The sequence below is a fragment of the Apteryx rowi genome, unplaced genomic scaffold (genome assembly GCF_003343035.1).
Source record: "Apteryx rowi isolate R43461 unplaced genomic scaffold, aptRow1 scaffold_1894, whole genome shotgun sequence".
Classification (NCBI taxonomy): Eukaryota; Metazoa; Chordata; class Aves; order Apterygiformes; family Apterygidae; genus Apteryx; species Apteryx rowi.
In genome coordinates, this window is record NW_020448190.1 from 1 (window position 1) to 13,023 (window position 13,023).

The 13,023-nt window shown below is 45.4% G+C and overlaps 1 protein-coding gene across 2 annotated transcripts; it reads right to left on the reverse strand.

Annotated features, from left to right (window-relative positions):
• Positions 1–1,086: 1,086 nt before the first annotated feature.
• LOC112964219 (NACHT, LRR and PYD domains-containing protein 3-like) lies at positions 1,087–10,284 on the reverse strand. Of its 2 annotated transcripts, none has more exons than XM_026061999.1 (6): positions 10,174–10,284; positions 6,797–7,099; positions 6,309–6,347; positions 4,123–5,845; positions 2,507–2,596; positions 1,087–1,490 (listed from the first exon to the last, which is right to left on the reverse strand). In XM_026061999.1, the coding sequence occupies exons 2-6, from the start codon at positions 7,080–7,082 to the stop codon at positions 1,472–1,474; spliced, it is 2,157 nt and encodes a 718-aa protein (XP_025917784.1). In that variant the 5' UTR covers positions 7,083–7,099; positions 10,174–10,284; the 3' UTR covers positions 1,087–1,471. The 2 variants fall into 2 exon arrangements, with proteins under 2 accessions (XP_025917784.1, XP_025917783.1); XM_026061998.1 differs by lacking the exon at positions 1,087–1,490 and adding an exon at positions 1,514–1,721.
• Positions 10,285–13,023: the final 2,739 nt, after the last annotated feature.

The window sequence follows — 13,023 nt, forward strand, 5'->3', positions numbered from 1 at the left end:
CCCTGCAGGCTGCTGGCCTTTCCACTCCCCACTCCCAAGCCCATACACACCTACTGAGCCCTGCAGGACCCACAGCCATCTGTATCCTGGCTCTGTCTCTCCCCACAGGGCCCAGCTCTGCCCTCAGGCCTGGTCAGGGGCACCTGCGAGGTCTTGCACAAACAGCCTCACCCCTTTCTCCCTCTAAGCATGAAAGTGGGGCTGGAGGCACCTTGGGTAGTGAGTCCAAGGGCAAAGAGACCTCTGAGGTATAAAAGTTTCTTGGGAAGGGGTGACTATTTTCCCCTGCATTTGGGGTCCTTGTGGAGTTTCCTTTAGGCTATCTACTTATGTTTTTATGCTCCCTGAAGATGCAGTGTTCCTGGCTTAGCTAAGGCCATATCTGGGGCAACAATAGCCATTTGTTCCTCAGGGACTCTCTCAAGGTGTATCTCACTCCCACTGCCACTTTTCACTCCTTGCTCTTCTCTTGAGAACCTTCTGCAACCTTCCAGTATGAGCTCTTCCCGCCCCAGAAGAGAAGCATTTTTCCATATTACAGACGTATGATCCTCCAGAAATGCTATCTACAGGCTCTTGTGTATCCCAGCAGCAATCCGCTCCCTGGACACCCTTTCTGGACTCTAGAGAATCTCTCTACTTTGAGGAGAAATGGAAGTTCTCCTGGAGGGAGTCTCAAAGTACTCTGATGGGACAAAGAGGTGGGGGACACAAACAAAGGAGACTCAAAGCAGATGTGCTCATATGACAGCAGCTGGGAGGGTTCCATGAAAAAATCCCTTGTGGGAATGCTTGGGAGAGGACACCTCATGGAGAACACAGCTCCCACACGTTTAAAGGAGAGTGATGATGCATGGGTTAAAAGGAGATGGTCCCTTCCACAAGAAGGAAGAAGAAACTGCAGTGTTAGGAGCGAGTTCTCCTTTCCAGTGAGGGAGGAGAACCCTAGTTTTGTTGGACTTTCCCAACACACTTGTGCTGTGAAATACTTTGGGGAGAGCCCCTCTCAAGTCTTTAGTGAGGAAGGAATCCACTCCTATTCTCTAGCAACACCATCACACAATCAGACTATGTTTCTTTCAAGACAGTGTTTATATTCCAAAGAGCCTCAGGGAACATCAAAGAAAGAGTAAACACCTCCACCACAGTCCTAACATATTTCCTACTGAAAAGGTTGGCAGACTCTCACAACCTCCTGCATATGCAGTCTGCTGTATGGGTGAATTAGTGCTTGTGCGTGTTCAGGGTGTAAAGATGCAGGTGTCAGAAATCATGTGTTGGCTTCCCTAATGCTTCAGCTTGGCTGTCTGACATCTCCAAGGGACTTTCCTCCCTGCACTCGGGATCATGTTGGGAGTAGACTGAAGTGCCTGCAAACTGAAACCAACTGCTTGGCTGAGTCAACCTCAATCTGGGGTAAGGCTGTTCCAGGTGTTCCCTCTCCATCAAAATTCACTTTGATTTCAGACTGTCAGCAATGGTTGCCGTTTCTGGAAGGAAGAAGTTTCTTGTATGTTACTGCCAGACTTTTCTTATATCATATTAAAACAGCAGAAATTGAAAAGTAGTTCCTCCATCACTTCACTGCCAACAAAATGCTCCAGGCTTCTTATTTCTGCCTGCACATGGCCCCAGTTCTCTCTCCCCCAACAACTGACAGACAGGACCCTCCGCTGAGGTCTTGTTCCTGTGAGCTCAAGTTGCCTCTGTCTGAAAAGGGCCTGCAAGTGGTGGACAGGAGAGAATGAAAGGAAAGAAAATAACAGGAAGGAAAATTGGGAGATGACAAGAAGAAAAGTATGTGCCAATGCAGAAATGCTGCATGCTTCTTGGGTTTGCTTTCCCCTCACAAGCTTTTTTAAGATCTAAAATTAAATCTATGCTGTCCAGACAAACAGGTGGCTACATAAGAGAGAGGCTTTTCAGGGCTGTCATAATTTTGCATCCAGCTGTCAGTTAGAGTGATACCAAACACAGCCCAGTGCTGTTTCCCACGAAAAGAGGAAAACATTTGCCAGGCCTACATTTTCCATTCTCTGTCTGCTTTTCCTTACCATCTCAAGGAAGATGTCAGTGTAGGGCCAGCTAAAGACAAAAAGAAGGAAACATCTCAGTCTCTTTGTTGTCCTAAATCCTACCTGGGAGCAAGGGAGAAAGGTCATACAACTATAATCTATCTGTCTACATATAACTCAGGTGTGATTGAGTTTACACACAGAAAGACATCTTAGAATGATCTTAGAATCATCTCCTAAATCTTTTTTATGCTCAGATAATCTACTTTGTCACCTCAGTCTCCCCTGGTTTGTCATTGGTATCAGTGACTTGGATGAAAACCACCTTGTTGAAGATCTTTCAGCATATTCCAAATCTCTTGGCAGACATTTGTTACTGTTGTAGGAGCATCAACAGAGTTGGTCTGTTAGAGAGTGTGTGAAGAAGCAACAAGAAAAAGATTAGGGTTTTCTTGGCTTCCTCTTTTTTCTGAAAGAAAATAACTTTTTACCTTAATGTCTTTAATCCACAGCTTGGATTCTTCAGAGATTGACAAAGCAAGTAAATAGGTGATTGCTTCACCTCTTCCTGTTTTTTTTCCCTAGAAACAAAGCATAGGTGATTTTAATATTGTTCTTTGGCTACAGTTTGCATTTATACTTCACAAAAATTAAAGTAACACCTTCACAGGTGTGATGAAGCATGTCAGAATACTCTAAATTCCAGTTCAAAGCAAATCACCTTAATAAATAAATACAATATCTCACCAACTGGATTCGAGTCATAGCTGCTTGGAACACCCAGCTTCCATGTGTACTGTGCGTACTAAGGGGAGCTACATACATTTTGTTTATTTGTGATACTTTTGTCAGGATAACAACATTTCTCAGAGTTCTGCTACCTCTGTACCAGAGCACCCAGTTGGGTGCCTATTGGGTATCACACAGCTCTGTTTCAGAAAGACAAATTTGCCCAAACTGAACTCCATGCCACTGCAGCTGTTTTGCTCCTGATACCTGACCAAGCTGGGGCCACTCCCTACCTCACAACATCATCTGTGATAGAGACCTACATTGAAGAGAGAAACAGGAAAATCAGATTGATATCACCTATCACATGCAGCAGTTGATCTCTGAACACTCAGAGGGTTTCCCCTTAACTACGGGGAAAATGAGGTTTGCACCCACAAACCAAAAATCAACAGTATGTTATGTTCTGCTGCTGTGCACAAAGGGCAATGGCCTGTATTTGTACTGCATGCCAGGGGAAACTCTTCCCTTGAAGTTCACTTTGTCTAGGTACCACCTCCAGGATACTCAAGGTCCACAAAGTCCACACTTTGGACCAGTTTGAATGAGAGCATAACTGGGTTTGGGAAAAAGGGAACCTCAGTAAAGAAGGAACTTTTTTTTGCCCATCTTAGTTGACGTGGAGAGCATGGCCTTACACTGGGATCAAGATGAAGCATAGGAAGGAGGTTTTGTACTCAGGGACTTTGAAAGGTCACTGGACAGCTGAATTAGCTGCTCCCTCCCTGCTTTTGAAACCTGCTGATGCAATGAGAACTTCTTTCCTCCAAGCCTTTAATTTCAACAACACCAGCAATTAATGGGAGGCCAAATGGGGAAAAAAAAAAATCCTTGTGTGAGATTGCACTTGTGTGGGATTATATTTGAGACCAACACATCCTAATGTTTGTGTGGACAAGTGAGCCAGACAGATCAGTAGAGTTTCACCACAGTCAATAGTCTTCTAGTTAAGTCTAATTCAGTCAGTGGTGACTACAGAATGATTTAACTTGACCAGTCAGTGGGTATCTATTTGAATGTTAAATGACTTGCACTCTGGGTTTCTTTAATTACAATTGGAGCTAAGACACTTAGCTGATATGCAGATTCTTCTATTTACACGCTTAGTTTTTAACTGACTCCCATTACTAGTAACTAGTAGTGCAACATCGCATTAGACTCAGCCCCAAATAGCTTCCATCGCTGCACCTTTACTTTATGGAAAGTTTAGCCTTAATTATTTGATGAGTAATTCAATCACTTCTTTTCTACTTAAACTCTAACAGTTGTTAAGAGAAGACTTAACAATGCTTTCAGTTGTTAAGAGGGTATAACTTACAGATGTGACAGCTTTGCTAGCTGTTGGTCTAAATGTTCTTCATGGTCTTCTGAGATAAATGAGCAATAGCCAAGGTCAAGTGACTCCAGTTTAGGCCCATTTTTTACACAGAATGAAAGAGCCATTTGATCAAGTTGGGTAAGACTGATGTCTCGTAAATATATTCCAGTGAAATAATCCAATGCAGTTTTCACAAAACTTCTATCTTGAATTTCATACAAACAGTGACAAGCCTCCAAATCATGAATAAAAGCTCTCTTCTCTGCATCAACAGCTAAAGCTGTTTTGGGATTAGTTTGAAGCCATATTAGCAATTCTTGCTTAATGTCAGTTAAAATTTTGCATCCTGTTTCTTTCTCCATAGTCTTTCTTTGTTGCTCATTTAAGAGACCAAAGAGAAACCGCACAGTTAGCATGAAATCATGTCTAGAGTTTCCATAGTTTTCTAACATTTTTTTCACATCCTTCTTAGGATCTACTGGCCATTCTCTTGTTTTGACATCATCTTCTAGTATGTAGAACAGAGATGCAAAAAACTCTTGGACACTCAGATGAATGAAGCTGTAGGCATTTCCACAAACAATGCCCTTCTGAAAAGTGCTCTCATTCAGGAAGAGTGGGAGAGCTTCTCTCTGATTTAAAAAGAATTCATTGATTGTCTCTTCCTCAAAGAGGACTCTCTGCTTCCAGATCCCATCAACAGCCAGGCAACAAAGTCTCTTCAGGATAATGTGCAAGTTCTGTTTCAACTTGCTGCTCAGAGATTTTAGTAAGCTGGAAATATAAAGGACATATATTCCTGTAGTTGTCTTGGCAGTTTGTGCAAGATCTTCACCGCTTTCAAGTTGTTGTTTCATAACAGTACAGACAATCCAACACATGATGGGGACAAGGCACATGGTGAAGAGCATTTCATTTCCTTTGACAAACCGAAAGGCCTTTCTTCCCGCTTCCTTATTTTCAAAAAACTTAATGAAATATTCCTCCCTCTCAGCTTCTGAAAATCCCAGTATTTCAGCAGAACGTTCACACTCCAAGCACTGCTCCAGCTTCTGCAGGGCAGCTGGTCTTGTTGTGATCAGCAGGGAACATTCAGGAAGAAGACTTTTCCTAAATAAACTGCTCAGGATGATTTCCACTGGCTTCATCTCCCAGGGATCACAGCAAAGGTCATTTTGTGGTCGATCCAGGGAAAACCTCAGTTCATCGAAGCCATCAATGATAAAGAGGAGATTTTCTGGCTTGCTCAAGATCTCTACAAGTGGTGGATTATTAGTGGGACAGCATTTGGAGATCATGTCAGCCACACTCCCCTGAGTTGTAAGATGATTACCTTCCCGACAATGTATGTAGAAAACATAATCAAACTGTCTGTAAAGCCCCCCTGATGCCCAGTCCAGCATGATCTTTCTTACTGTCATTGTCTTCCCAATTCCTGCAGCTCCCAAGAGTGCAACAGTCTTTGGTGTCTGTCTATCCCTGTCAGGTTTAAAAAGATCACCTACAGCAATAGAAGAATTCACTTGTTCCCGCATGACTTCTGCATGTCTCCTCCCCACAGCCATGATTTCATGTTCTTTCTTTTTCTCATGGCGATGTCCACTGACAAGAACCAGCCTTGTGTATCTGGAATTCAAAGTCACTGTCTCACCAACACGAGCATTCATGTCTTTTATCCAATGGTAATTCTTTTGTACATGTTCTCTGTACTTCATTTTGTATTCTAAATCAAAAACATGCAACAAAAGAACTTCAAATTAAATCCAATGTTCATTCTCCTTCTAAAATTAAAACCTTTCAACTGCAAAATTATTGTGCCCTGAGTTCATCTCATCTCTTTCATTTTAAAGTATCATTCAATAGGCCTTGTCTTCCCAGTTCTACTAACTGAAATGCCCATCACCCGTCACTGAAATGCTATCACACTTCAGGTGAACTCGATGCTAGTGCTAAGCATCTATATGATACCCACACATACCAATTCCCACCAGTGACCTCTGTAGCAGTCCCACCAGGGACCTCTGTAGCAGTACATGTTTTTTTTCAGGAGCATCTCCCAGCTACTTTCTCACTTCCGTTCTGAACCTGCTGGGGCTGCAGAACTGTGGCTAGGATCGCACTCTTTCTGGTGGTAGGTGGAGTATGTAGGGGTAAAACCCAAACACAGCTACTCCAGTGACACGTACCTTGTGCTAATGAAGCAGGTGGTAGACTGCGTCTCAGGGCTGAAAACAAAATTACATGTGACTGTTAGCAGAGCAGAATGACAGAGCCTGTCAGTGATATATGGCACATGGGGAGCAGGCAAATCCTCCTGAACTCTCTCCCTTCAGAAACTCCCCTGAAATCCCTAGGCCAAGGCAGGGCATGAAGCGCAGGCAGAGAGAATGTCTCTACAGACTCTGGTCCCTTTCCACTATTGTCCAGGAGTGGGTGGTTCTTCAGGATGTGCAGGGATTGTCTCTCAAATGGGCAGGAAGACCAATGGCAAGAGGAGACTCCATGCAATTCCATGCATGGCAAGGGAGCACACTGGGCTCCTCTGCATTTTCAGACTTCCACTAGAAATTGAGATATGCTCTCTCTCGCAGCTTTCATGAAGGTTCTCTTGCGCCTTTTCCAGGGATAATCAGAAAGAAGGAAAAGAAAGTGTCGGTAACCACAGTTTCCTTACCTTTTCCTTTCTCCTCTTTCAGTTTAGCTGCAGTGTCTCTTTGGTTGATCCTTTCAAGCACACAGATAGCTACATCCACAGCAAGGTCTGCTCCATAGTGGTCACACATGTGGTCTGCAAGTTTAACTGGATCATTGGCCTTCTGGAGCAAACCCTTGGAGAGATTGGCCATCCCATCATAATCAATATGTGATAACTTATACTTAAACTTCTCAAACATATCCAGCACAAGATCCTCCAGTGCTTCCAGAAGGAAATCCCTGGTATTCTTCTCTCCTGCCATCATAGTATGTCAAAGAAACCCTGGAAAACAGCAGCAATTTAAAAATAAATTCTCTCCTAAGAGAGCCACCAGGCACTCTCTGGGATGAGACTCACTAACTGTTACAGGGCAGTGGCTGCAGCCTCTGTGCACCTAGAGTCAGTCTGCACACTGCCAGAGGCAGTGTTAGCTCTCCTGTGTTATACCTCCAGAAACCTTTGGGTCTGCACCTTCTTGGCCCCAGGTGCAGTGGGATGAAATGCTCCTAGATCAGGGTGGCAGACGGGGCTTTCTCCAAGTCACATGCTGGTATGTGGATAAGGTGAATTCCCTAGTCATTCCTTTCTGAACAGCTGTTGTCAAAACCCTGGGAGGAGTTTCCACAGCAGCTGGGTAAGAGCTCACTGAGCAGTGGGATGCAGCCTGTGCATTGGCCACAAACATGCCTTTCATAGGGGACATTCTTTCACCTTTTTCTTTTGTGTGGTTTCATCTCAATGGCAAACAGTGAAGGCTCCAGGACTCACTAGGGAAAGATGAACGCGAGGATTTAGTCCCATGTCTGGACAGCAAACATGTCAGCCAAATACTGGGAGTGATGCTCTGTATTATACTTGAGCAAACTGGGTCATCCCCACCATCATTTCTGCATACACTGCTCTTCCCCCTCCACTTACTCTGATTTTGGAGTTACTTTCTGTTGGCTGGGGCGCAGGCTGTGTGATAAGTATGGCTGAACCCAGACCTGCACAGTCCAACTCTAGTAAGCAAATGTCATCGAACTCCATCCTTGGATCTGTGGAGAGCTGCAAAAACCTTTATTATGTTATATTACCCTCTGATAGTATTATTGAGGGATTAATTTTTGCTCTGTTTTAGAGCGCTACTGCTTTTGCCAGTCATGACTATATTGTGCCATTACTTTATGCTCTTTCTGAAAACTTGTAGCTATACAATACACAAATATTGGTCTACCTTGCTTCAAAACACTAAAAATGCAAATATGTTCACCCACATTCAGCTCAGCTTTTATGAGATAAAATGGATCATCAGGGAAAGTACGTGAAGGGGCATTCTTTAGAATGTAGAAATATGGTTTGAGCTGGTGATAAGCTTGTCTGGAGTTCAGTAATTACTATTCAGCAAATACAGAGGGAGGAAAAAGAGGAACTATTTATTCTGGGAATGTCTCAGTTCCTTACCCTCAGTTCCTTATGTGCTCAGTTCTGCTGCAAATATCCCATGCAGCAAAAGTCTACAGAAAGTTGTGGCTGCAGAAGAAGAAGAAGGCCATACTTTTACTGCTGGTGGCTAAATGTATTAAAAAAAAATTAAAAACCCACAAGCTCAAAACTGGGGGAATGGATCTAAAGGAATTATTAAGATGACTGACCATTCTGCACAATACCCATTAGAGAATACAGCACTGCAGAGGTGATTGTATTTGTTCCTCTTTACTTCAATCAGAATAGATAGGCCTACTAAGATTTCCATGTAAAATACAATTAAGCATTACTAAAACAATTTATTTGAAGTTTCTACTAAAAGATTTTTTCTTACATGTTTTTTTTCCTTTCTTAGATTAATTTAACCACTCCTCTGACTGTTGAGCAGAACGCAATCCCCCACCCCCACCACGTAGTTTCCCAGCACCTCTATCTTTGCTTCAAATAAAAGAAAACAACATTCTGGTTCATCATGACATCACAAGGCTGACATTCTCAATTCTCTATAAGCCACATCAGATATTGAAACCTTTGCCCGCTTGCTCAGTGCTCTACTGCTATCTCAGAAAGCCTGTAGCTGATGTTTGAAGAGCAAAAGTGAATGAAACAACTATTAGCATTGCTAGGAGCAGAAGGAGGGATAGTAAGTCCTTCAAAAGAGGAATTTTTGCTGACAGCGTTCTCTCCAGCACAGCCACAACCTCCTGAGAGATGAGGAAGTTCTCTGTCCTTCCTGTTCCCAGCTGCACCACACTAAGCAGAGCATTTCCGTTGTTATAAACAGAGCCAGGAAATAAAGGAAGCAATCTACAACTCTGACCCAGAGCACAGCAACTGGGTGCTGCTCCTCCTCAGCTGATCCAACAGCAAGAAGCCTCCAAAAGGGCAGTGCCTCTCTTTGTGCCCCTCCAAGCTGTTTGCCCACTCCCAAAGCTTCTGGTGTCACTAACACTTCTTTCCTTCCTCCAAGGAAAACAAAATCCTTTTATCCTCCCCATATTGTTAATGTCTGTTCTTTGAACAGAAGAAAAAGTTCAAGCTGTGCCCAGGAAAAGAGCAGACACATGGTTTGCTCCAACAGGCCTCCAGTGACAGGCTTGGCCATCATATAGCTTAAAACAGACAAGCAAACACACAGGTAAAGAATCTGGTACTAATGCAGAGTGACCGATTCTGCAGAGAGAGGCAAGTTTGGAAGTGCAATCTAACATCTTGGCCTAGCCACACAGCATCAAATCACACACCCCTACTCCCCTATGGTGGCCAAATACAAGCACCACAGTCAGGCTGGGCAGCTTTGCAGGGGCCTGAGCACTCACTTGTCACCCTAGGACCAGTGTTCCTTGAGCAGCCCTGCTCCAGGGCAATCTCAGCTCTCCTAGAAAATGTGTTCACAACAAAAGCACCTCCTGAACCCTTCTGGCCAGGCAGAAAAGCAAGAAATCCACAGGCAGGACCACAGAAAAGACCAAGTGCCCATGGTCACACAGCTGGGTGAATTGCTTATGACCCCCTTCTACAGGGATCACCATGTTGGGGCCTCCTCTTAAGGCTAAGGAGAGCTACATTCATGTCTCAGAGGGGCTGTTTCAGAGGCACTGGCTGATCTGCCCATGAAGCAGGAGATGCTGCTGGACTAGGGCTGGGCTCTGGGGCCAGACTGACCTGTGTCCCATCTCCCATCTCCAGTACCTGCCCTCCAACCCTGCCTGGCCCTGGGCAGCCAGGAAAGGGCTATGCCCCTCTGCCCAGCTCAGACCCTTCAGGCACAACCATGGAGTGGGGCAGGATACAATCCCAGGCCCCTCCCAACCATCAGAGGTGTCCCTGCCCAGAGCACCATGGGGCAGGGGGCAATGCCCTGCAGTGCCCAACCGTGAGATGCTCACCATGTAGTGCTATAGAGGATGTCCAACAGGAGATGGAGGTCCAAGAGTCTGTTCAAAAGGAGTGACTGGGCCAGGGAGCTGCAGAAACTTCTGATCCTTTCTCAGGCAGCACTTCACTTTTTACAGGCAACTCCACATCTGCCCTCCTTCCTTCCTTCCTCACTGGGTGCTGAGCTCCACCTCCCCCTCGCCTGCCTGACCCAGAGACTCAGAGGTGCTGTGCAGGGGTCCAGCTGCACCCGTAGTCAGCATTCCTTGCTGCTTGCAGGTCTTCGAGGAGACTTGGCAGGAAAGAGGCCCTGAGCTGGGTAAGACAAACACATTGTCTGTGAGAGACAGATCTGAAAGGATTCACTCTTCCCTGGACCCAGGGAATTGTCTTTGGAGGTGGAAGTGAATCTGCCAAAGCACAAATGATGACTTCCCAGATGATATACACAGGTAACCCCAAGAGAAACATGCTCTGTACTGAATATGATATGCTGCTTTGAAAGCAGGTCTCATGCCCACAGATGCTGTACTTGCCCTCCATGTCCCTATCACCTGTGCACCCACAACTTTATCCTCTCTCCTGCCCTGGTGGAAATGACAAATCTCTCCCTTGCCCAAGGCCCAGAACACCCCTTCTTGTGTCCACTTTTCCCTTTTACTGTCGAGGGCTCATGTTCTCCCCCTGGGGCAGTGGGGATCCCAACAGTTCCTGCTACTTGTCCAGGGCTGCTGTTAGCTGAACCTCAGCCTGTTCTTTCCTGCCAGCCTTGGGTGGAAATGCACAGCCAAACTGAGAAACAAGCTAGGCTCCACTGTGCAACACAGCAGCTCCTGGGTTTCAACAGTCGAATATCAAGCAAACAGTCCTAACTCTTCCTGAGGGAGAATTTTTCACCAACCCAAGCACAAAACCCTTTCCTCCCAGCACAATTGGTCCTGTCCTCATCAAAGTACTACTGAAGCCCTCTCATCCTAAACCTCTGCGAAGTGCCTTCTAACCACTCTTTTCTCACAAGTCTAAGTGGTCACTGTGCAGGCACAGGGCAGTCTCAGAGTACCACTCCCATCCCAGAAGCTGCTCTACTGTTCCTCCCTTCTCTTGAGAAATGCGTGGTCTGGGGAGGCAGGGAGAAAAACAAACAAGTTAGCAGCTGTCCCTGAGCTCTGATGTTTGGCACGTATACTACTCACCTCAGTTCCCAGAGCTCTTGCAAAGAGAACCTGAAATCCACACCTAGCCTCATGCACTAATACAAGGCTCTTAAACATTCAGTGTTCCTGACATACCCTGAAGTGTCTCCCATAGCCTATAACAGCAGAGGTGCCATTCATGTATTCTTTGCTGGTGACTGCCAGCCTTCACCTTCTCCTCTTAAGTCCACTGCTCCTTCCTCTTCCATCCACACTTCTCATGTGCTCTACTTCCTGTTCTTAAGCCCATTTGTTATACTCCCTCTTTCTTTAACCATCTTGCATTTCCTGTCCCCATTTTGGCAACTCTTTACTCAGTCAATAGCTTCCTCATTCCTCTCCGGAAAATCCAGGAAGCCACAAGATGTGTCCACAAGAAATTACACTGCTTGGTCATCTGTGTTGTGAGAGGGCTGAAAGTTTCTCAGGAAGAAGGAAGGAGAAGCCAGTTGCAGGATCCAGGAGGTTGTTAACAACATATTTGTGGCTGGAAACAGGAGGACCAGAAAGCAATATTGTGTAAGGTTAAAACCATGACAAAGATGTGGTTGAAGACTTGAATCAGTAAGTGCAATAGAGAGGCAGCACGGCAGGTGTGTCCCTACTACTGGGAGAAATATGCATGTTCTGCTTTCGGGAGAGCACCATCAAGGTTGCCACTCATTTGTACTTGCACACCCCGGATCATCATATGGGAGAAACCCGCAGGGCATGTACCTGAGGCTGCAGGTGAATTATGGCATTGGGCTCAGGGATTCCTGCCTTTCACACCCATTCCTCTTGTGCTTTGGCCTTTGGGAAATCCTTCTGTGTGGCCATTCTGCACATCAGAAACCACCTGCTCAGTCTCTGCCTGGGTAATGTCTCCCTTCATCCCAGCCCCCAGGCAATCCATGCCTGTGTTCTGCCATGAAGTTATAGACCAACAAGGCTTCTCTAATAAGAACCTACTCCAAAACCTCTTCAGTCCGCTAAGGCCAGTGTTTCTGGGCTGATATCATGGTAACAGTGCTGTTCACAGTAATGCTGTGGACTCTGTCTCTGCTACACAAGAAACAAGGCAAAGAATGAGAGACTTAGAGAATCTCACTGGTTGAAGGGAACCCTGAGGGTCCCTAGTATGATCTCCAGATCAAAGTAGGAATATTGCCACCACTAGATCAGGGCAGCAATGGCTGTACTTAGCCCAATCCTGAAGACCTGCAAGAGGGAGATTCCCCCACCTCTCTGGTGACCTGTTCCAGGGTGCACCACCCTCCTGGGGTAGAAATTTTTCCTTCTGTCCAGTCTGAACCTACCAAGTGGCAATATTTCACTGTTGCCCCTTCTTTTCTGTCTTCTACTAGTGAGGAGCATTTGTTTCTATCATCTTGACCTGTCACTATGCACCCCTGTGAAGAGAGTAGCTCCATCTTCTAACTACCTTTTAGGTAGTGATTAAGTCCCCTCCAGCCTTGTCTTTCCTATGCTGAACAAAGTCAATTCCTTCAACGTCAAGGGTGAGAGGACCCTGTGAGGAAGAGGCTGTCAAGAATGAGGGAGTTGCCTCTGAGGGCACAGACAGTAGTGGAGTCAGTAGAGAAAAAGAGAAAACCCTGCAAGCATCCCATCAGCACCCATGGACTGCTGTGTGCTCAACTGGTTTTGTTAACGTTCCCCAAGCTGATC